At 57.2% G+C, this 21800-nt stretch overlaps 2 protein-coding genes across 3 annotated transcripts; one reads left to right on the forward strand and one right to left on the reverse strand.

Annotated features, from left to right (window-relative positions):
* Positions 1-284: 284 nt before the first annotated feature.
* Positions 285-4793, forward strand: LOC149997791 (protein PIMREG-like). Of its 2 annotated transcripts, XM_090291092.1 has the most exons (5): positions 285-348; positions 884-1212; positions 2466-2761; positions 3237-3332; positions 3854-4793. In XM_090291092.1, exons 2-5 carry the CDS (start codon positions 919-921, stop codon positions 3885-3887), a joined length of 720 nt encoding a protein of 239 aa, XP_090147218.1. In that variant the 5' UTR covers positions 285-348; positions 884-918; the 3' UTR covers positions 3888-4793. The 2 variants fall into 2 exon arrangements, 1 of the variants encoding a protein (XP_090147218.1); XR_016513962.1 differs by lacking the exons at positions 884-1212; positions 3237-3332; positions 3854-4793 and having other exon boundaries at positions 2466-2530.
* Positions 4794-8809: 4016 nt separating this feature from the next.
* Positions 8810-20413, reverse strand: LOC149997792 (membrane-associated phosphatidylinositol transfer protein 3-like). The gene is made up of 5 exons (XM_090257506.1): positions 20364-20413; positions 14180-14187; positions 12630-12799; positions 10688-10816; positions 8810-9306 (listed from the first exon to the last, which is right to left on the reverse strand). The coding sequence occupies exons 1-5, from the start codon at positions 20411-20413 to the stop codon at positions 9004-9006; spliced, it is 660 nt and encodes a 219-aa protein (XP_090113632.1). The 3' UTR covers positions 8810-9003.
* Between the last annotated feature and the right edge of the window lie 1387 nt (positions 20414-21800).

Below are 21800 nucleotides of genomic sequence, written 5' to 3' on the forward strand. Positions count from 1 at the left end.
CCGGGCGTCCGGGAGGTGGCGCCGGGGCCGAGCCTGCGGGCGGCGGAGGAATCCAGCGGCGACGGAGGCGGGACCCGCGGACACAGAGCATCAGGCAGCGTCACGCCACACCCAGCCCCGCGGGTGTCCTTAGGGATGAATGGGGACAACCCGGCAAATATGAGAGCGAGATTCGCGGCCTCAAGAGCAGAGAGCCAATGGGATCTCTGGTGCGACAGCGGGGCGGGGACGGAGCCAATCAGCTATCAGAACAGAGCCAGGGGGCGGGTCCGCGCGGAGTTTCAAAAATCAGCTGGGGTGGGCGAGGTGCATCTGTGCTCGGCGTCCGGTGACCGTGGAAGCTCCTGGGTGAGTGCAGGCCGGGGCATCGTGGGGCTTCTGTTCAGAAGAGACCTGGACCGCGGGGGCGAGGAGGTGTCTAGTCAGGACAGGCACGCGTGTGGGGCGTCTGGGTATTGCAAGTTGGAAATCCGGGGCTCTGGCCCGCCGGCCAGGGTGTCGGCAGGAGCGCACTGGGTCAGGGCAAGTTGTAAAAGAGGCGCTGATCGCGCGCTGGGCCCATTTGCTGAGGCTCGAGGAGGGCTGATCATGACCGCCTCCCTCCCGGCCTGAGGCGACCTTGGCAGAGAGGAGGCTGGGATGGAGAGACAGCTGTTTTAGACAAGGGGCCGCAGGAAACGCTGACCAGCCTTGTTCAGCCTCTGCCCTCTTCTGGGCCTTGTTGACCATCTCCACGTTTCAGGAAGCACCTCCTCCTCGAACCCACAGTTGCCAAGTGCACCCCTCCCCAGCCTGCTTCTCCTTCACCCAGGGTCTGTCTCAGTGGAGCTTGAGAATGGGGTGGAGGATGCCTTGCTGACCTGCCTTTTGACCTCCTCCCCAGGGTCTGGCGGACAGAACAGACTCTTGGCCAGGCAGATGGCCTCTCGGTGGCCAGGCATGAGTGTCTCCATTTGCAGGAGATCTCTACAGGACCACGAGCAGCTGCAGGAGAATGAGGTGCTGCAGCCCGCGGCTGACCATCTGGAGACCTCCAGGGGAGCCCTGGGCTGCCTCTGCAGACAATTCCAAGGGAGGCCGCCGCTCAGAGCAGTCAGCCTCAACGCGGGGCCGGGCCCCTCCTGGACACGCCTGGAAACCCCAGAGCCGGAGCAGCAGGGCCTGCAGGCTGCAGCTCCCTCAGCTAAGAACGCCTGGGGTGCCGTGTCCCAGGTATGCTGACCATGTCCAGGTCCAGTGCTGCCTTAAGGAGCCCCCAAGAGCATAGGTGCCATAAAGACAAGGACTTTATTCGTTCAGTGGTGTGTCCCCAGCACCCCGAATAGTTCCTGGCACTTAGTAGGTGCTCAACAAACAGTTGAGTGAGTGAACGAGAACAGTGTCCTCGAGGAAACATCCCCACAACACAAGATGAAATTGTAAGCAAGTAGCTCATGGTGAGAGGACACCCAAAACAAGCTTAGTGGGTGAAGCCTTCCCTGAGCAGGTCATTCCATGGAATTCACTCAGGAAAGGGGAAGAACGAGGAGCACGTAAGACCGGGGGACTAGTGTGAGTCCAGACTCAGAGCCGAGGGAGATGGAGAAAGTGAAGAGAGCTGGCAGGAGCTTGGTTTGGGTGTGGCCAGAGAGCAAGGCAGGGCAGTGAGAGGCGCCCAGAGTGCCCAAGGTGTCGACACTCCCGAGAGATACCGGTAGTCTTGGAGCCAGTGGGAAGAACTTTATAACAGCGTGGGAACCGGGTCTAATTAGCATATTAGAACTTGTTCTCCAGCTACTTGATGGAAAAGGGACTTTTCCATGATGGGACCTGGGGGCCTGGACTTGCAGAGGAGTAAGCAACTTTGAGAGCTGCTCAGAAGGTAGATTTGGAAGGGTTTGGTGTCAGATGACATGTTTGGGCAGGAAGCTGTCACTCACGTTGGGTGTGAGATGACCGCGGACTTCCAAGTGGAGGCACAGCCGTCGTCCAGCTGGTGTGAAAGGCTCGGGCTTAGGGCTTGACTCTGTGGGCGATGAGCAGCCCTAGAATGGTGTGGAGCAGTTGAGTGTCATGATAAGAACTGCCCCTGAGATGATCTCTGTGCATCAGTGTGGAGGATGGAATAGAGTAAGACCAGAAGCAGAGGGACAAATTATCCCATGGTATCCTGGAGAGCAGGCTTTGCCCTCGAGTCTCTGGATTAGTCTGTGTCCCAAAAGAGGGTTCGGATTTAGGTGAATGGAGGCTCTATGAGCCAGAGTGGCTCTGCCGCTGACCCCTGCACTCATACCCTGGGGGCTCTAAACTGGGCCCTGGCAGAGGACCCATGCCACATGGCATCACCCATATCCCTCGCCGCTGAGACTAAAAGCTGCTTGTGTGTGCAGGACAGCTGATAGGTGGAGGGGCTGGAGGTATGGCTTGGAGACTAGGGTGCTTGTCCTTGGCTTATCTGTGCTCACATTTCCACGTACCTGTCTCAGAGAATCCAGGAGTCCTGCCACAGCGGTTCCAAGTGGCTGGTGGGAACCCAGGTGAAAGCCAGGAGGAGGAAGAGGGAGACGCAGAAGGGCAATAGCCCCACAGGTCGCAGCATGAGCCAGAGGAGCACCCGGCTGTCTGGACCCACCACTGTCCGCTCAAGTCTGAGCCCCTGGGAGAGAGAGCATCACTGCCTCTCCACCCACGTGGGCCCACGCGCATACCCACTGCGGAGGTCCAAGAGGGAGGCCGCCTTCCGGAGCCCCTACTCCTCTACAGAGCCCCTCTGCTCACCCAGGTAAGCAGAAGAGCACCCTGCCCCCAAAGCGTTAATGGTCCAATGGCTTCTGGGCAACTCCTGGGCCCCCCCCCCCACACCCCCCCTTCAGGGAGCCGGGGAAGCCCTTAGGGCCTTAGTTTCCCCATCTGCAAAAGGAAGAGGTGAGCTTAGCTCTGTCTGTATCACACTCTCCCAAGCCTCCTAGTGAGCCTGGACACCAGTTTGGCAGCCATCTTGGGACTGAGCCCCAAGTGAGGAAGAGCAGGGCTCACCTTTTTGCAGGATCACCTGCCCTTGACCTTGACCTCATGAGCCTCAATCCATCCGTTTTCTGCCAGCTGCTCTAAGTTGCTCTGATGTCACTTCCTGGAGTGAGGTTCTAGGGGGATGACCAGCCCCCATAGACCCCAGGCTGCAGTGCTGGGTTGAAAGGGGCTCCTGCCACAGGTTTCCAACTAGTCACTGGTGCCTGTGGCTTTTTCCTTCTATTCAGTGAGTCTGACAGCGACCTAGAGCCTGTGGGGGCAGGAATCCAACATCTCCAGAAGCTGTCCCAGGAGCTGGATGTGGCCATTGTGGCTGAAGAGAGGTAAGCTGGCTTCCCATGCTTCAGAGGGAAATGGCTGGGAGGGTCCTCCTTTTTAGGCAGGCCTCTGGCTCTGGCCCACTGTGTGACCCTGGCCAGTCCCTCCCCTCCTCTGAGCCTTGGTCTCTTTACCTGCAACACGAGAGGGCACAAAAGACCTAATTGGGGCTGGGGCGGTGGTTAAGGATGCACCCCGGATATATATGGCCCTTGTCCATCACGCGGAACTGCACCAGACTGGTACCTGGTTCCTGAAAGGCCTGCCCTGCCTCCGACACTCGCCATGGCTCCCTGATGCCCGGCCTGCCCATGGAGTTGGGAAAAGCTGCATGGCTGCTTGGAGCTCCTGGTCTGTCTGCTCAGGACCCCGTCGTGAGGGCAGATCCTGGGTCTGGAGCTGCCCGAGCTTGGAGCCATTTGTACATGGCCATGACGGGCTTTTCGGTGGGGCCTCCGAGTTGGGAGGGCCCCCCGGAGCATGAAGCACCCAATGGTATCTGTCTCTCCTGCTTTCCTGTCTCTAGCGGTGACATGACTGTCTCTCTCCTTCGTGACTGAGGACAGTGCCCTTCAGGTAACGGCATCCTCCCGAGCACCAAGCACCGCTCTCAGGGGCCCCTGCTTCCTCCCCTCCTCCTCCCACGTGAGCACATATGCATATTTGGAGAACCGAGTCTTCTGGAAAAACCCACAGAGCTGATGGCCAGCAGGATGGGAAGTACAGTCTTCCTGCCAGCCTGGAGCTGGAGCTGCTCACCTTCCTGACCCTGTCCCCTTCCAGCCCCTCATTTTGGGGGAATGCTATGGTATCCTTACTTCCCCTGTCCTGAGCTCTGTCTTGCAGGAAGAAAGCAACACCTGACCCCCATGTCCCCACACCTAGGGTCCGTGCCTCCCCTCGAGTTCCTGGAGGAAGTCTCTAGGACATAGCAGTGCCCCCTGGGCCACATCTGAGCCCAGCAGAGACTACCTGCCCCAGCCCAAGGGTGGCTCAAGAGACTTGGGAGGGGTAGGGGGGGGTGTTCATCCTACTCCCCTTTTGGGCTTTGAGATGCCCCCACACTTGAGCCTTGTGATTGTGTCTTTTGCAACATGAAGTGCAGGCTCCAGAAGGTATCTGAGCACTAAGCACTGAGTTGTGTACCCAGGAATGGGATCTGCGAGGAGTCACCCCATGTTACCAGTGCCAGGGTATTGGGAACCAGCTCCCATCCCTGCTCCAAAGGAAGGCATGGGAGCCCTGGCTGTTGTGGCTCTGTGGGTTGAGCGCCAGCCTGAGAACCAAAGGGTTGCCGGTTCGATTCCCGGTCAGGGCACATGCCTGAGTTGTGGGCCAGGTCCCCAGTTGGGGGCGCATAGAGGCAACCACACATTGATGTTTCTTTCCCTTTCTCCCTCTCTTCCCCTCTCTCTAAAAATAAATAAATAAAATCTTTTTAAAAAATATACCTTAAAAAAAAAAAAGAGAGAGAAGGGATGGGAGAGATTTTCAGGCTCTGCAACACGGGGCCCATGGGTACCTATTTATATTCTCAGCATTGTGGGTGCCAGGGAGGAGCAGCACTGCTCAGGACAGCTCCTGCCCTTTGTAAGTTACTTTAAATATCTGCTTTGTCATTTTATGAGAAAGAAACTAGTGTGTACCTTTCCTCATTAACAGTGCTTTTCATAATAAAGACTCTCTCCGTATTTGGCATCCCTTCTCTGTCACCTGCCCCCGCCCTCCCTCCGTCTATGGTGTGGAGCCAAGCCTTGTTCCCCTCATCCACGCTCACTCCCAGCCAGCCCGCCCACAGGTCCGGGAGACCAGGAGTAACAGGAAAGGTTTCTCGGTGTCATTCAGAGCAAAGCATATTCTAAAGGCAAATAAGGTTTTTATTTAAGTGACAACGTTTGAAAGTTAAAAACCGGCTCACATCAAAATCAAAGACCAGTTGTAAAAATCTTATAACTCCATAATGCTGTTTTTGTCTTGTTAGAAATCTGGTATTTTACGTTTTCTTTCCCAACGGATTTTGTACAAGGCAGCCATGAAGAATATAATAAACCTTGCTCATCACAGAACCAGCCACCACAGATGCTGAGAGTCACACACTTAGGAACGGTCAGACCACGGACAAGATCAGACAGGCTGGCACCACCGAGTGAACAAATAGAAAAGGACGTGGGGTCCAAGGGTGGGGTTCCCCATGAGCGAGCCGCCCTCCTGTCCTGCCCCTCCTTGGTGTCCCCTGCCACTCCTTGTCCCAACAAGAGTGGGGTTCAACTGCTATTTCTCCCAACCACCCTATTGGTTTCTTAGCAAAAAGAGCAGGACCCAGACCAGGCCTCGCTGCTTGGACTTAACCCTAAATATAATTTTTAAGAAAGTTCCCCTGAGCCCAGAGCGAGCGGGAGGAGGGAGGTGACTTCTTGTGGCTGAGCTAAAGAGAATAGGTTTCCAGTGCACTTGGCACCCAAACCCCCGGGGACTCAGTGGGAAAGTTGGTTGTTTAAGGCGGGGTCAGCTGCTAGGCTCTTTCACAGTTGGGGGCCCCTCCCGGGGCGGGGTGGAAGAGCATCCCTGCAAAACCACACCACACTGGACTCTGCCACGGGCCCAGCTTTCACTTCAACGTTGGTTCCATCTTTTGTCTGCGGGACACTTCTGGGCATGGGTTCGGGCTCCAAGTGGTAAAATGACTTAAAAAGCCATGAGACCCCACCTCCCCTCTTTCAGAGAGCCCACAACCCTTCCCCAGAATCTGAATACTGGGATTCAAACATGTTTATTTCCTCTGGCCCACTATCCAGGCAGGAGGGCCATTCATCCGAATGTATGAAAGTCTCCTGTTTTATTTTTAAAAGGTTGTGGAGCTTGAGGGAGGAATCACACTCTTTAAAAAAAGCCCATGATGCCAGAAGAGCAGGCCCCGGCCGCGGGTGCACCCTGAACCCCACCAGGGTGAACGAAGAGAAAGGTGGCAGGCAGGCCATCTGTGAGGACAGCCACCGAGCTGGGAATACAAACATGCCACACGAGAAACAGGACGCTTTGGTCAGGCAGGGAGGCCTGCTTTCCAACTCCTGAGGGAGGATTCCCTGGAAAACAGCCAGTGGGGGGGGGGTCACAGAACTACTCGGAGACGGGCAGCAGCCCCTCCAGACAATGACACCACTTTGTTTTTCTCCAACATCACTGCACGAACAGAACTGAACAAACCATCAGTAAGGAGAGGAAGTGCATACTGGTTACCGTTGCTGTGAAAGCAGCGCTGAGCCCAGCGTGGTCTGCGTCTGTCGCTACACAGAACTGCACACACACTCAGTCACATGCAGTCACATGCCCACTAAAGCTCCTAGAGCGAACATTCACAACAGCTCATGACTGTACACCTTCAGCAGCGCAGGGGTGAGTCTTCGGAGACCTGATCCAGAGCTCCTGAAAGGAAGGGGGTGTGGCCTCCTGCTAGGCCCCGCATCCCAGCACCGACCCCCAAAATCACACAACCCTGCTCACGTGGACTCAAAACTCCCCAGCGCCCTAGCATGCTTTCTCGCTCCTGCTCCAAGCCTGGGGTTCTCAGAAAAGGCAGAGGGAATCGAACCAGGGGAGAAGTATCTCGCGCTAATTATTTTATGATTTGAGAGTTATACATCAGTGTCTTCTGCAAAAAGGAGATGGTGGAGTTTCAGAGAACCAGACTAAGTCTGCCCAGGTTTCATTCAGGGGATATTCTGGAAAGGAAGGGGAGGGTTGGGGGTGAGGTGGCTATGCCACATGAGCTGGTGCCTTATATGGAGAGCCAGGAAAGACTGAACCACCAGGACCGGAAAGGAGGCCGGACCAGAGAGGGGGCCAGGGGTCGCTCCTCCCCACCAGATTTGCCAGCACTTGGTGCTGCTGTATGCAGATGCGGGACTGAAAGTGAAGCAGAGAGCTGGCGGACAGGTGGGGCAGATGTGGCAGGAGCGGGCAGGCTAGAGAAGACACATTTCTAGTAGAGAGAGCAGGGTTAAGGGCTGGGAGCCTGAACACCCCCCCCTTCCAGCCCCAGCAGGGGACCTCGTTTGCCAGTGGTGCCAGCCACCCCCACCAGCAGCTGCTGTGGGGGAGCACATTGGTTACATGGGAACTGCAAGAGGTAGACATTGAGCAGAAGCGACACTGAGCTGACATGGGTGCCTGCTGTGTATACAGACGTCTGGGCCCCGGGGTGGCCTGGCCCTTGACACAGAGCCCAGGCTGAAAGAACTGAGCCGCCTCAGTGACAGCACAAGGGGGCTCAGAGGCCGGCCCAGGCTGCAGGAGACCAGTGCCCAGGCCAGAAGCCCAGCAGCAGGGGGCCTGGATCGGCTTTGAGGGGCCCCGCGAGAGCTAAGCCCAACCAACCTCAGGGGCGGGCCCAGGAGGAAGTTTTGGGCACCAAACCAAGCTGAGTGGCAGAGGGAAGGAAAGAGAATACAACAGTTTGAGCCAAAACGACATGAACCCCCAGAACTCCAGGACCTCAGCTCTATGCCTTCCAGCAGCCAAAGGGGAGAAATCAGTCTGGGCAGAGTGGGGAGGAGGAGCCAGATCAGTGCTCTCTGGGAGGAGGTCTCTGTCCCGGGGACACTGGATTTGGGCATCAAGGTAAACAAACCTCTCCATGGAGTAGGGACCCCTTCCCCCTACCCCAGGGGCTTCCTTTGAAGTAGTGGGGTAATCACTGCTCCCCCCAGCCCACCCAGAGCCCTGCTCTCAGACTGTGGGGTCAGTAGGGATCACTGGGCACTCTGAGGAGCTCTTAGGCCTGAAAGCCTCAGGGGGCAGAAGTGCCAGACAGCCTAGGAGTCAAAAACTTGCACCAATCTAATGTCGGCTGGGGAGGTCCCTCAATCACATCAGGAAGGCAGGGCCCAGAAAGGGCAAGCAACTGGCTCAAGGGCTCACAGCTAGCCCAACTAGGCCAGAGGCCACGGCTGCAGCCTCACAGGGGAGGGAACCACAGAGGACTCCAGAAAGAGGAACCAAGGTCCTCAAGGGCCACGGGAGGACAGTGAAGATTCTAAGAACAGGAAGGCGAGACATGAACAGCTGCGGGAGGACAAACCGTCAGCACCAGACCCGTCCCGCCCTGGGCCGTGGACACACACCTGAACATAGGATGGGCCCAGGGAGCATCCTCTCCTGCTCAGAAAATGGCCACTTCGTCATAGGAGAGCCAGGCCCAAGATGGTGACTCAGGACGTCACAGGGACAACACAGGGAGGGCAGGCGCCAATGCCACTCGCCTCTGCACCAGACGGCCAAGAAGCCAAGCGCTGTGGATCCTGGGTCTGGGGGCCTCTGCCCTTAGGGCCTGCCTAGCATTACAGCGGAAGCCTGGAGAACTCAGAAAGGTGGTCGACTTTGTCAAACACTCCGGGCACGCTTGCGCCCCGCACTACACGGACATTAGCCCTGACTTGGGCTTGAAGTCACAGGCACCGGGGAGGCAGCAGTGGCTGCACTGAGACCAGGGCATCTCACCCTCTTGCAGCCTAGGGAGCTCCCCGCCGCAAGGCCGGGTAGGGTCCCACCCCCCTGTGGTCGGACACTGCTGGACAGACACGGGAGGAAAAAGGCAGGAAAAGGCCTGTGTCGGAGAGAAGGCAGCCCCTCCCCGCAAGCAGCCTGGTAAGATCCCCTGCTCTGCGCACCGCCCGGCCCTCAGGGCACCGACTCGAACTTGGGGGGCCCGCGCGCCCAGCTGAGCGCCAGCAGGGGGCGCTCGTGGTCCTTGTCGGACTCGGGCTGGCTCTGAGCTCGCTCGGGCTTGGGGTTCGCTGGCGGGTCCGGCTGCTGCACCGACATGGTCCTGCGCAGGTGGTTGCGCTTCCGCAGGAAGTCGGGCTGCGCGTGCAAGCCGAAGCTGCCCTTGCGCAGGATCATCCGCGAGCTGTTCTTCTTGGGGCGCGAGCGGTGGCTGGCCTCCAGGACGGCCAGGTGGGCGGCGTAGCCCTCGCTCAGGAACTGCGGAGGGGACAGGAGTCGGGCCAGCCGGGCGGGGACAGGCCTCTGGTCCGTCCCGCCACACCCCAGCCTCTCCAGCACCCGACCCTGGGGTCTGCAGCCTCTCCGTGGAACCCCCAGGAAACTGGGAGCTCGCTACCATTCTAGGCTCGCCCTCCTGCTCTGCACAACTGAGCACTTACGTCTGTACCTGTGGGGCATTCCAGAATTCTGATTCTTGACGAGGGTGGAACTCCCATCCTTGTCGCTTTCACTAAAACCCCAAAGCCTAAGTCTCTCCCATCCATCATCCACCTTGCACCCCATGGAACTTAGCCATTTTATGGCCCCCACAACTGCCCTTCCTGCCAATCCTCCCACTGTGTGCTCCAACGCTGCTCACAGTGTGGACCTGGGCCATTGCAGGCAGGCTCTCAGGCGCCACCCCAGACCTGCAGAATCAGAATCTGCCCTTAAACAAGACCCCCCACATGACCCACGAGCTCGTTTCAAATGTGAGATCAGTGCTGCTCTGGGGATCCTCACTGTGGAATCCCCATCCTCTGACCCTCACCTGCTGGCCACTCTCCAAGTTCACTCTCAACATGCCCCAAAGTTCATCAACTTCCCTTCAATCTGCTTCTCAATGCCAATAATGGCACCAGGTCACCACACCAGAAATGGGTGCCACCCTGCACATCTGGATCCGTTCGTGAGCAAAGCCAGTCCATTCTGCCTAGAAATGCCTCTTGGACCTCCCACTTCTCTCCTCCAGGCCACTGCCCTGCCGCACCCTCCCATGCCCCTCCCACCTGCAGCCAGAGGGGCCTCTCTGAATCACAGCAACTTAAGAGTTCCAGCGGGATGCAGCGTCAGCCCAGAGCTCTCGCCGCTCCTCAGCCCCGCCCCTGCTCGCCCCCCCCCATCACACTCAGACAAGCTGTCACTTGCAGTTCCCAGAGTATACATGTTCTCTGTCACCTCCTGACCTTTGCTTTGGCTGCTGCCTCTGTCACAAACGCTCCTCCAGCCTCAGGCCCTTTTAGGACAATTTCTTCACACTCCTGGAAACCAGCCTTGCCCGTCCAGCAGAGCTGCTCTTGTCTGGGGCCCCACCATCCTTTGCGCTCCCCCATTTTGGCTCTTGCCACACTGTGCTGTCACTGTCTGCAGATTTTTCCATCTCCCTACTAGACTGGATGACATAACATGCGATTCCACCAGGGACTCTCCCTGGCTCCCAATACAGGACCCATTTCCAGGCAGGTGCCCAGTAGTATTTGTTGAATGAATGAATGAATGAATGAATGAAGCAGATTAAGGAATGAACAAATAAAGGAATAACCACCTACTCTACTCCCCCTTACCCTCTCCCTGGGCCCCACCCCCCAGCCCCACCCACCTGGCACTGGGTTTGGTACTTCTTGGTGGGCCGGCCCACAATGAAGATCTGGGAGGGGGGCAGGCCCAGCACGCTGTAGACGGAGATGTCCTTCGTGGAGCCGTAGGCAGCGCTGATTTTGATGAAGCACTGAAACACAGAGCCGCTCATGGAGGGAGAGGGAGGCCCAGGCAAACCACCCCCAAAGGATTCCTAGACCATCCCCCTGGAAACTCCTCCTGGGGGACCCTCCATCTGCACACTAAAGCATCCAAGCCATGGGTCCACCCTGCAGTGGCCTCCCCTCTCCGCCCCTACCCTGCACCCCACACTCTGAGCTGAGCAGCACAAACGGTAGGCTGTGCAACATGGGGCAAAGTGTTCCCTTGTGGACCAAGGAGCTGAGAGCCAGGCAGACACATCACGGGACAGGGCTGGAGCCAGTTCTGTCTGGCCCCCAACCCTGTGCCGTCCTCACGGCGGCAGCCTGCTGCTGGCTGGTCAGACATCCTCCCCAGAAGCCTCATCCCAGTTCAGAGAACTGTCGGCTCCTCCTCATTCCAGGGTCACCTCCAGACCCTCGCCCACCCCACCGGGACACCGCCTCACCTCCTCTGAGGTGCTCACCACCTCGCTGAGCCTCACTCTGAGCCCCCCATCAATGTCATCTTCTTTTCTCCCCCTCTCCCTCCCCTCAAGTTCGCTGGAGACTCCTCGTCCCAGGTCACAGCTTTTCTTCCTCCTAAGTCCCACCATCACTGGGATATCTTCCTCAAGGTCTGCAGTGACTGTCACCTCCAAGACTGAACCCAGAACGGCCCCTCTGAACCCTGAATGTTCGCTCTCCCACGCTGACCCCACTCCTTCCCTCCTCTGTCTCTTACAGCCACTGCAGCCTTACCCACCCCTGAGTTCTCTGTATGCCTCTCCTGCCTTGCCCCCTCCTCCCCTGCCTGGGCACCTCCCTGTGTTCCCTCCCCTCCACCTTGCATTCTCCAGCCCCTCTCCCTCCTCCCACACCCCCCGCTACACCTCCGCCGGGAATCCTCTACGAGCACCTTCTCCATTTCTATATGCTGGCTGCTGAGAGCTTCTGGAGAAACAGAACCACGCAGCTCTGGCCCCACATGTTCTCTCTGCTCCCCACCCTCCAAAGAAACTCCTCCCGACTTTTACTTCCCTACCCAGCCCTGGATGTCAACGCCAAGAGAGGGCTTCCTCAGCCCACTGGCCCCTCCGCATTAGCTGGCCCATCCCCAGCCTGCCTTCAGCCAGAGGAAGGAGCGGCTTCTTTGTCCCATCCTGTCCCGCCTCCTGGTCCACCGCAGCTCGCTCCTGTGACTTCAGTCCAGCGAGTCCCTTCCTACCCACACAGCCCTCTGAGCCGAGATCCCTCTCCTCTGCTCCCCACCCCGCTGCTTCTGCCCCCTCGGCCCTCTCAGGTGACCCTTCTTCACCAAGGTCATCATCGTGAGGACAGTTCTCACCAAACCACAGCTCTGCACAAGGACACTCTCTCCTTCTTGAACCCTGCTCCTCCTCCCTGATACCGGGAAGCTTCCCCCCCTGGACTCCTCCCCAGCTGGCTCTGTGGTTCCTGGGCTGGCTCTCCTTCCAGCTCTTGGTGGTGCTCAGCCCCTTCTCTCTCTCCCTCCCATGGCTTCATGGACCTGCCTCAGCTGGGACCGACGTAGCTCACGTCCAACAGCCAGACAAGCCTCCATGTGTCCGCCTCCAGCCTGGTTCCCTTTCATTTCATCCATTATATTTTGGGCGCCTATCCTGTGTCATCATGGCCCCTGATGCTAGCGACATACTGGTGACAAAACACAGGAGCTCTGCCTCCCTGGAGACTATGGTCAGGTCAGGTTACCAAAGAAAGCCCCCGGCCAATGGAAGCCAGGGGCGGGGGCAAAGGGCAGGGCGTAAGGTCAGTTCGTATGGTGGTGCGCGGGGATGGCACCTTCAAGTTGGGTGGACTGGTGTCGCGGCCAGCAGAGTACTCCCAGCAGCGGCGGTGGCGGAGGCGGTGGGTGGCAGCGGCAGGAGCGGGAGCGGCGGCGGCAGCGGTGGTCCCAGCGGCGGAGGTGGGAGAGGCCAGCGGAGTGTAACAGAACCCGTGGGCTGCTCCGACTGAAACAGAACCCACGGGCTGTTTAGTTAGGGGTCCGACTGCCCGCCGCCAGAATCATAACTCTGAATACCAGAGTTTGGTGAAAAGGAAAAGAATTGTTTATTTACACAAAGCCCTGCCTCCCCCTCCCAGACCTGCCCAGTCTTAGGAAAGTCAGAAACACCGTTTCCCTACTTCCCAGGCACAGTTCAGCTTTACCAGCAGCTGCCAATCACTCAGTTCTGATTGGGGAGGTCCTTTCTGTGCTGTGGTGCCCTCCAGCTCTCAATGCAGGACCGCCTGGATTCTCAGCCTCCTTGGAAACTGCCTTCTTCCTGCAAATCGCACGGATCTCCTCTCCTTCTCAAAGCAGTCTGGCAAGAGCCTCTTCTTAAAGCAGCCTGCAGATCCCTTCTCCAAGCCAGATGGAGGGAGCCCACAAGAGCCAGAGAGTGAGGGCGTGAGGGCCAGAGAGAGCCTTAGAGTGAGCCTCCTAGAGCCAGAGCCAGCCCAAAATATGTCCGCAGCTGCTTCTCTCTTCCTCCCTGCGTCCTCTCTCTCCCCGCGTCCTCTCACAGTGGGTGTTGCAAACCGTCCTGACCATTCACAGAACCCTAGTAGGCTCGGTCTGCTTCTTCCATACCAGCCCACAGTCCAAGATCCCTCCCATCTCCCTGAGTCTTGGAAGTAAAGCGGATCTTTGCAACAATGTATCCAGCCACTAGCTCCAGGCATGCAAGGGCATCCTGAAAGCTGCTTCCTGCTCCCTATCTCCCAGCTGCAAACTCTGCGGTTTGTTTTTGGACTCTCCTGTTTCTGTAACAGGAGGGCCTGGGCGGCCGGTGCAGGAGCAGTGGCTGCGTAATTGGCAGAAGCCGTTCGCGTGCGCCTGCCCCTCCCCCAGCCCTAGATGGGGAAGCCCCCAAGCGACCTCGAGAGGCGTGTGGGCGCGCCCTTCCCACAGAATCTGGGCAAGCTGGAGCGCGCGCCTTCCTCCTGCCGGCCCTCCACGTGCCCCCCCCCCCCGCGCCCCCCCTCCGGGGAGTTCCAAGTGTATCCAGGCAACAGCCCAACGGATACTTCTTGGCGAGCTCTCTCTGGCTGCTGAGGACGGTTTCTGTGCTCCCGGACAGAGCTCCCAGACGCGCCCAATGGGCAACTGCCTGAGTGCACTCTGCCCCCACCCCCCGCCCTGGGGACCAGGGGGCCAGCTCAGAGCTCCCCCAGGTGGCCAGTTTCCCTTGGTCCGCCAGCGGCACCCAGTTGTCCCTGCTCCTCCACCTCCTGCAGGGCCAGCCCGCCAGCACCTGCTCACATGCGGTGTTGCAGCCTTCGTGAGTGTCTGTGTGAGGATCCCCCAGAGCCTGTGGCGTTTGCTCGGGATCCTCAGGTCCCTTTACCAGTGGGCCTGTGGGGGACACGGGGAGGAGGTATGTGAGGAGGGGGGGCAGCCCACTGTGCCAGAGAGTGAGGCTGAGGGCTGTGAGGGAGCCCTGCCTACCTGCAGGCTCCCAGGGGCCCAGGGAGGCCTCCGTGCCTCGGTGCTCAGGCCTGGGCCCCTGCAGGGCACCCTCCAGGTGCAGGGCCGGGAAGACGGAAGGCGCGGTAAGGCCCAGGCCTCCGTGAGGGGCTCCCCCTGCCTTTGCAGGAAGAGGAACCCCATCACCAGCTCCTATAGCTCCACCCGAGGCTGCCCTCCGATGGAGAGGGGGAGGCGTGCCGCCCCTTGCCACGCCGGGCTGCCCCAGAGGGCCGGGAAGACGCTGAGGCAGCAGCGCCCTGGGGCTCCCTCCTCAGCTGCCGCCCTGCCACGGAGGCTGAGCCAGCCTGAGCAGGGCCGGGGTGCCACCAGAGGGGACACAGCACCCTCCAGGCGCCGCAAAAGGAAGGTCTGCCTGCTCCCGCGCAGGCGAGGGCCCCCTCTAAGCCTGCCACCAGGTCCCGACCCCGGGTACAGGGTGACCCCAGAAGATTTGGACAGAGACCGAGAAGCGCGGTGGCGGATCCTCAGGGCTCTGCTTGGTGAGGCGTGGGCCTTCTCGGGCTGGGGGGCTCCAGAGCCTGTGCCTTCCTGCCCGCAGCCTGTGCCTGCCCTCAGTGCCCCTGTGTCCGCCGGTGCTCCAGTCACCTCTGTGCTGAGCGCCAGCCCCTCGGCCTGCACATCTGCAGGCTTGGCTGCCAGGCCAGCCTCTGACATTAGGGTGATAATCCCCAAGGACACCAGCCCACCTCCCAGGCCAGCCTCTGACAGCGGGGTGACCCCCATGGACACCAGCCCACCTCCCAGGCCAGCCTCTGACAGCGGGGTGACCCCCATGGACACCAGCCCACCTCCCAGGCCAGCCTCTGACAGCGGGGTGACCCCCATGGACACCAGCCCCGCTCCCTATGCACTTCCCTCGGGGGCTCCACCCAGCTCTCGAGGCAGAAAACGGGCAGCCTCAGGCCCAGCCCAGGCCCCAGTCTCCACTGTAGGCCAGCCAGCCCTGGGCAGCATCGCCCGGGCCCCCCCGGGAACGCACGCCGGCCCCAGGCCTGCCTTGGCCGCCTCGTCATCGGCTCCAGGCCCGTCTGGCACGGCCACCCAGCGCCCTGGGGGAAGCTCCGCACAGAACACGCGGAAGCGAACTCGCCAGGGCACCCTGGTCACGACCCCTGGCGCCAGCGCTGGGAAAAAGCCTATGCTCGGAGGTGCTGCTGCGCCCGCCGCCGTGCCCACCCACGGACCTGCACCCAAGCAGAGCTCCCATGTTTCCAGCCAAGGGCTGGGCACCACCACCACCAGCACGGTGGCCTCTACCGTGGTGTCCCTCTCAGCCTCCACCCCCAGGGGCCCTGCCTCTGCTGGGCACACGGCAACAACTCAGAAGACCACCAGCCTACCAATCCCTGGGGCAGTCGGTGCGGGCACATCTGCAGGCTTGGCTGCCAGGCCGGCCTCTGACAGCGGGGTGATCCCCATGGACACCACCCCAGCTCCCTAGCTCTCCTCTCTGGGACCCCTCTCTGGCTCTAGTGGGAAAAGCCTTGCTGTCAGGGCCCCACCATCGCGTTGCCAGAAAACCACGGGGCCATCAACCCAACTCTGAGCTCCAACGCAGGCTCTTTTGTCTGCGAGCTGTCCCAACAAAGACAACCAGGAAACCCAAGAGAGCGTCACAGCACAGGCTTTGTTCAGTGGCCAGACGATGAAGGAGAGGGAGTTATGATTCTAAGATCTTCACTGGGGTCAGAGAGGCTGCATAGAGAACAGGAGGTTGGAAATGAAGGCGCGGTGCAGGCTGTTAAGAAGGAGGAATCCTTGTGGGCTTTCTGGGAAAGGAGGAAGCTGGCAGCGGGAGAAACCAAGGAAGAGGAGCAGAAATGGTAAGGATCTGCGTCCCCGTGATGGCCGACTTTCTCCTCTTACATTATGTCATGTTGTATGACTTGAAGGGACAAAAAAGTAGAGCACAGTCTCCCAGGTGCTGATGTCAAAGGTGCCCCTTGGGTTTGGCAGCCGGGCCAGGACCCCTGCTCCCCGGAGTGGCCTTCAGCCTGACGGCCTCCTCCCCTCTTCAGCACTGCAGTTCCTGACTTCTGGTCAGAGGCGGATTAAGGCGGGTGGAGGCCCCGGGCGGGGAAGTAGATATTGGTTGGGCCCCTTAAAAACAAGGAGAGAGCCAGGGAAAAGAAAAACCCGCATTTCCCATATTTTATGCAGCGTAGTAATGAAAGCAAACTTGGTGTCATTAGAGGAAAGTGTCAAGTTGGGGTTTTGCGGGGCCCTTCAGAAGTCGGGGCCCAGGGTGCGCGCCCGCTGCGCCCACCCTTCAATCCGCCTCTGCTTCTGGTAGGGCTGCAGGGCCCCAATTACTCGTTTAGAATTGATATTTTAGAAGAACTCAGAATGATTCCTTTAAGATTCATTCCTGTTTAAATCAGCAGTGTGTTACTTTTTCTTGTTGACCTGTATTTCGTCGCATGGCTGTACCACAGTTTGTTTATTCACGTGCCGTGAAAGGTCTGACAAGTGTCAACATTTGTTTTTTATGCCAACTCTTCTAATAGGTAACCACTGGTATCTCCTTGGGGTATGGATTTGTAGCTTCCTAGTGATGAATGAGGATTTTCTTTTCCTATGCTTATTAGCATGCACAGGTTTTCTTTGGGGCAGAATCTTCAGGCGTCTTTCCCACTTAAATGGGCGGTTTTTGTCTTGTTGTTGTTGTTTTAATTGAAAGGTTTTTCACATATTCTGGGCACATATTTATCACAAGTGGGAGCCCTTTAATTTTGTTGTTTTTTGACTTTGCTTTGGCTATTTTGGGCTCCTTGCAATTCCATGTGAATTGGATGACCAGCTTTTCTATTTATGTAAAAAGGGGGATGACATTGTGATTGAAATCGCATCGAATGTGTCCTCATAGTATTGCTATCTCGATCATTTGTCTTCTGACCCATGAACACGGAATACCGTTCTATTTATTTGGACATTTTAAATTGATTTCCTGCATTCTTTATAGTTTTCAATGTACAAGACTTTCATCTCCTTGGTTAAGCTTATTTCCAGTATTTAGTTCTTTGAGATGCCATTGAAATGGAATTGCTCTTTAATTTTCTTCATGGATTGTCACTGCTGGTGTATAGAAACACACAGATTTTTGTATGTTGATCTTATGACCTGCAAATTTGCTCATTTCATTTGCTGTTGCCACAGGTAGATCTGTGGTAGATTCTTTGAAAGATTTTATATATATATATTATATATCGATATATAGATATAGATATATGGAATCATACCATCAGTGATATAATTTTACTTCTTCCTTTCCGATTTGGATGCCTTTTGTTTCTCTTCCCTGTCTACTTGCTCTGGCTAGAAGTTCAGTGTAGTAATGAATAGCAGTGGTGAAAACAGGAACCCTTGTTTTGTTCCTGATCCTGGTGGGAAAGCTTTCAGCCCTTCAATATTGATTTTGTTGTTTTCTGTGGGGTTTTCATAGGTCACCTTTATTATGTTGAGGAAGTTCCTGTCTGTTCATGGTTTCCTCAGTGTTTTGTTTTGTTTGTGTTTTTTAATCTACTTATGGTTTTCTCACTTTTATTTTTTCACTCATGAAAGAGCATTAGATTTTGTTAAATGCCTTTTCTGTGTCTATTGAGGTGGTCAGTAATTAATTTCATTCCATTAGTGTCTATTGTATGGATTGATTTTCTTATACTGACCTTCTTGCATTCCTAGGATAAGTCCTACTTGCTCACGGTATATAAACCTTTGTACATGCTTCAGACTCAGTTTGTTAGTATCTTGTTGAGAAGTTTTTCATCTATGTTCATTAAAATGTATCCTGACCATTATAATTGGGGGGGGGAATGTCTTTATCTGGCCTTGGTAGGAAAAAGAACTGGTGATCTCATCGAATGAGTTAGGAAGAGTTCCCTTCTTTTCTGTTTTGGAAGAATTTGAAAGATGTCAAGGTTACTTCTTCTTCAGTGTTTAATAGTGTTTTTCAAGTCTTTTATTCTTTCTTTCTGTTTTTTTCTATCCTCCCTTGATGATTGTTTTATTGCTTTTTAGAGAAAGACAGGAAGGGAGAGAGAGGGAGAAGCATCCATTGGTTGACATTTTGTACGTGCATTGACCAAGAAATGGACCCACAACCTAGGTGTGTGCCTTGACCAGGAATCAAACTCATGACCTTTCAGTTATGGGATGATGCTCCAGCCAACTGAGCCACCGCAGCCAGAGTTCAAGTTTTTTTGTTTTGTTTTGTTTTGTTTTGTTTTTGTTTCTTAGTGTAGGTGTTTACTGGCGCACATTATTTCTCACAAGTGCTTTTTCTTCATCCCATTAGTTTAGGTATGCTGTGTCTTAATTTTTTGTGGTCTCTAAGCTCTTCCAGTGTATTTCAAAGAGTTGTTTAAAGTCTTTGACTAGTCTGTTTCCTGAACTTTCTCAGGAATTGTTTCAGTCAGTATATTTATTCCTGAATGGGCCATACTTTTTAAATTTACTAATGCCTTGTGATTTTCTTCTTGAAAATGGCGTGTCTTATTCTTATGCTGTAACTTTGGAAGTCAGATCTTCCCCTTGTCCAGGGTTTGACTTATTTTTTTGTGATGGTCGAAGGTTATAGTAGTCCATTTTTCAGGGGTTTACTGAACTCTTTTTACAGAGGATGTATTTGTTGCTATGCGTGGTCACTGAAGACTGCTCCTCAGCGTATGTTCGGGTAGTGTTTGGACAGAGATCTCCTTGAATACCAGGAGCCAGAAAATGAGAGAGTAAACTTTTTTTCAGTCTTTGAAGATTGGCTGTTAGGGCTGTCCCTCAGCACTCAGCCGGGTTTGCACTGAGCCCAGGGACCAGCCCAAAGTGAAAGCTTATTTCTTCAAAGGTAATTTTTGAGCAAGCCTCTTCCCCGACGCATGCATGTGGCTTTCTGAATTCCCCAAATATATGGGTGATTTTGAGTGCTCTAATTTCCCAATAAAAGCTCTCTCCCCAATTTCCACCCATAGGCATTTTGCCACCTGTGGTATTATGCCTCCACCAGGATCTTTTGGTCCCGGCAGCTACGGGTTGTTGGCCAGCTTAATGGCTTCCAGCAATGCCCGTAGCTTTTCCAGCCTTCAGGGAGCTCTCAGACAGCGTTAGAACAGAGCTGCCTACACGATCATTAGCAAAGAGGTCTTGCTCTGCTTTCTCCAGACCTAAGGACCAGGGTCCCACCCTGGGAACTGGGGGATGCAGTTTTCATGCCCACAGCCAAGCTGGGCAGGCAGCTTTAGAACAGACCTACACGATCATTAGCAAAGAGGTCTTGCTCTGCTTTCTCCAGACCTAAGGACCAGGATCCCGCCCTGGGAACTGGGGGATGCAGTTTCCATGCCCACAGCCAAGCTGGGGAAGGAGTGGCACAAGGGCAAGGAAAACCGCCACGAAGCTTTCCTACCGTTTTCCAGTGGCCTTTTTAAAAATTCATTGTTTGCTTGATTGCTGTGAACCTTCGACCATTTATAAAGTTCTAACAAAATAGAGTTGTTTAAAAACAATTACTGTTTAGTAGAAATGATTTCCATTTTATACTCTTCTTGGAGATTGTTCCTGACAGGCTGCAGAACTGCTGCGTTCTTTATTAAAAGTCTTTAAAGTTCTTTAAAAGTCTCTAAAGACTTTTAAAGTATTAAAAGTCCTAAGCTCATTGTAGACTCTATGGGTGTTATCTCTTTGTTGTGTTTTGCTTTTCTGATTTGTTGGTATGGGAGATGAAAAGGGATAGGTGTTGGAATTCAATATGAAAGAGTCATAATTAATATAACTCTGTTAAGCAACATAATTGATAGGATGAAGTCTTTTATGCAGGCCTGCCTTTGGTCTGTTTATTTTAGTGTAAGTAGGGAATAAAGTGAACTAAATGCCTCAGGTAGTCTACTTTGTCTTGGGTTGCCTAGGAAAGCTTTTGAAATGCACACACTTGGTTTGTAAAGACTTTCATTTATTTTTACAGAGAGACGAAGGGAAGGAGAAAGGGAGAGGAACAACTACCCTTGCCTCTGGAATGCAGTCCCCCGGGTTGCGAGCCAGGCCTTTGCTCGCACCACGGTACCCGGATGCACCGCGCGCCCCCGGGGACCTCCGCCCCGCCCATGGACGCGGCCTCCTGGGCCCGCCACCAGTGCCCCCGACGCCGGGCGCCTGCAGCCGGGCGCCCGCAGCAATGGTACCGGAGCCTCACGCACTCCCGGGGCCGGGCAGGCGGGTGGGCGGGCGCGGGGATGGAGAAAGCCAGCGGGGCAGCGCGAGGCCGGGATGGGCGGCCCTGTCGGCCAATGGCAGCCCAGAGCTTCAGCTAGCAAAGCCCTCGGCCAATGGGAGCCAGGGGTGGGGGCAAAGGGCAGGTCACTTGTGTAAGCAAGGAAGGTGGGCCGCGGGGATGGGACCTTCAGGTTTGGTGGGCTGGTGTCGCCGGCGGCAGAGGCAGAGTACTTAGAGCTGCGGAGGCGGCTGTGGCGAGGCGGTGTGTGACAGCGGCCGGAGCGGGAGCGGCAGCGACAGCGACGGCGGTGGTTCCAGTGGCGGCGGAGGTAGGAGAGGCCGTCGGAGGGTCGGCGGGAGCGGGAGAGGCGGCGGTGGGACCCGGCGGGGGCGGCGGTGAGATCCGGGGGCGGCGGTTGGACCCGGCGGCGGTGGCGGTGGGTCCCGTGGGGCGGCGGTGGGACCTGGCGGCGGCGGCGATGAGACCCGGCGTGACCCGGAGGCGGCGGCGGCGGCGATGAGACCCGGCGGGACCCGGCGGCGGCGGCGGCGGCGTTGTGACACGGTTTGGCCCGCGGGGGCGGCGGTGGTATCCCGGTGGCGGCGGTGGGACCCGGGGGGCGGCTGTTGGACCCGGCGGTGGCGGCGGCGGCGGCGGCGGTTGTACCCGGCGGGGGCGGAGGTGGGACCCGGCGGCGGCGGCGGTGGGACCCGTCGGGACCCGGAGGCGGCGAAGGCGGAGATGAGACCCGGCGGGACACGGCGGCGGCGGCGGCGACGGTGCGACCCGGGGGGCGGCGGCGATGAGACCCGGTGCGGCGGCGTTGGGACACGGGGGCGGCGGTGGGACCCGGCGGCGGCGTCCATGAGACCCGGCGCGAACGGGAGGCGGCGGCGGCGGCGATGAGACCCGGCGGGGCCCGGCGGTGGCGGCGGTGGGACCCGGGCGGCGGCGTTTGGACCCGGCGGGGGCGGAGGTGGGACCCGGCGGCGGCGGCGATGAGACTCGTCGCGACCCGGAGGCGGCGGCGGCGATGAGACCCGGCGGGACCCGGGGGCGGCGGCGGCGGTGGGACCCGGGGGACGGCGGTTGGACCCGTCGGCGGCGGCGGCGGCGATGAGACCCGGTGCGGCGGCGGTGGGACCCGTGGGCGACGTTTGGACCCGGCGGCGGTGGCAGTGGGACCTGGGGGGCGGCGGCGGGACCCGGCGGCGGTGGCGGTGGGACCCGGCGGCGGCGACGATGAGACCCGGCGTGACACGGCGGCGGTGAGACCCGT

Source organism: Furipterus horrens, unplaced genomic scaffold (genome assembly GCF_987537825.1).
Source record: "Furipterus horrens unplaced genomic scaffold, mFurHor1.1.pri manual_scaffold_11, whole genome shotgun sequence".
NCBI classification, from domain to species: domain Eukaryota; kingdom Metazoa; phylum Chordata; class Mammalia; order Chiroptera; family Furipteridae; genus Furipterus; species Furipterus horrens.

Coding starts and splice junctions, on each gene's coding strand:
- LOC149997791 (XM_090291092.1), top strand. CDS start 919: ATGGCCTCTCGGTGGCCAGGCATGAGTGTCTCCATTTGCAGGAGATCT. Junction 2,762..3,236: donor GAGCCCCTCTGCTCACCCAG/GTAAGCAGAAGA, acceptor CCTTCTATTCAG/TGAGTCTGACAGCGACCTAG. Junction 3,333..3,853: donor GCCATTGTGGCTGAAGAGAG/GTAAGCTGGCTT, acceptor TCCTGTCTCTAG/CGGTGACATGACTGTCTCTC.
- LOC149997792 (XM_090257506.1), bottom strand. CDS start 20,413: ATGGGCGGGGCGGAGGTCCCCGGGGGCGCGCGGTGCATCCGGGTACCG. Junction 10,817..12,629: donor CCAGTCCACCCAACTTGAAG/GTGCCATCCCCG, acceptor TCTGTGTTTCAG/TGCTTCATCAAAATCAGCGC. Junction 9,307..10,687: donor AGTACCAAACCCAGTGCCAG/GTGGGTGGGGCT, acceptor TCCCCTCCGCAG/TTCCTGAGCGAGGGCTACGC.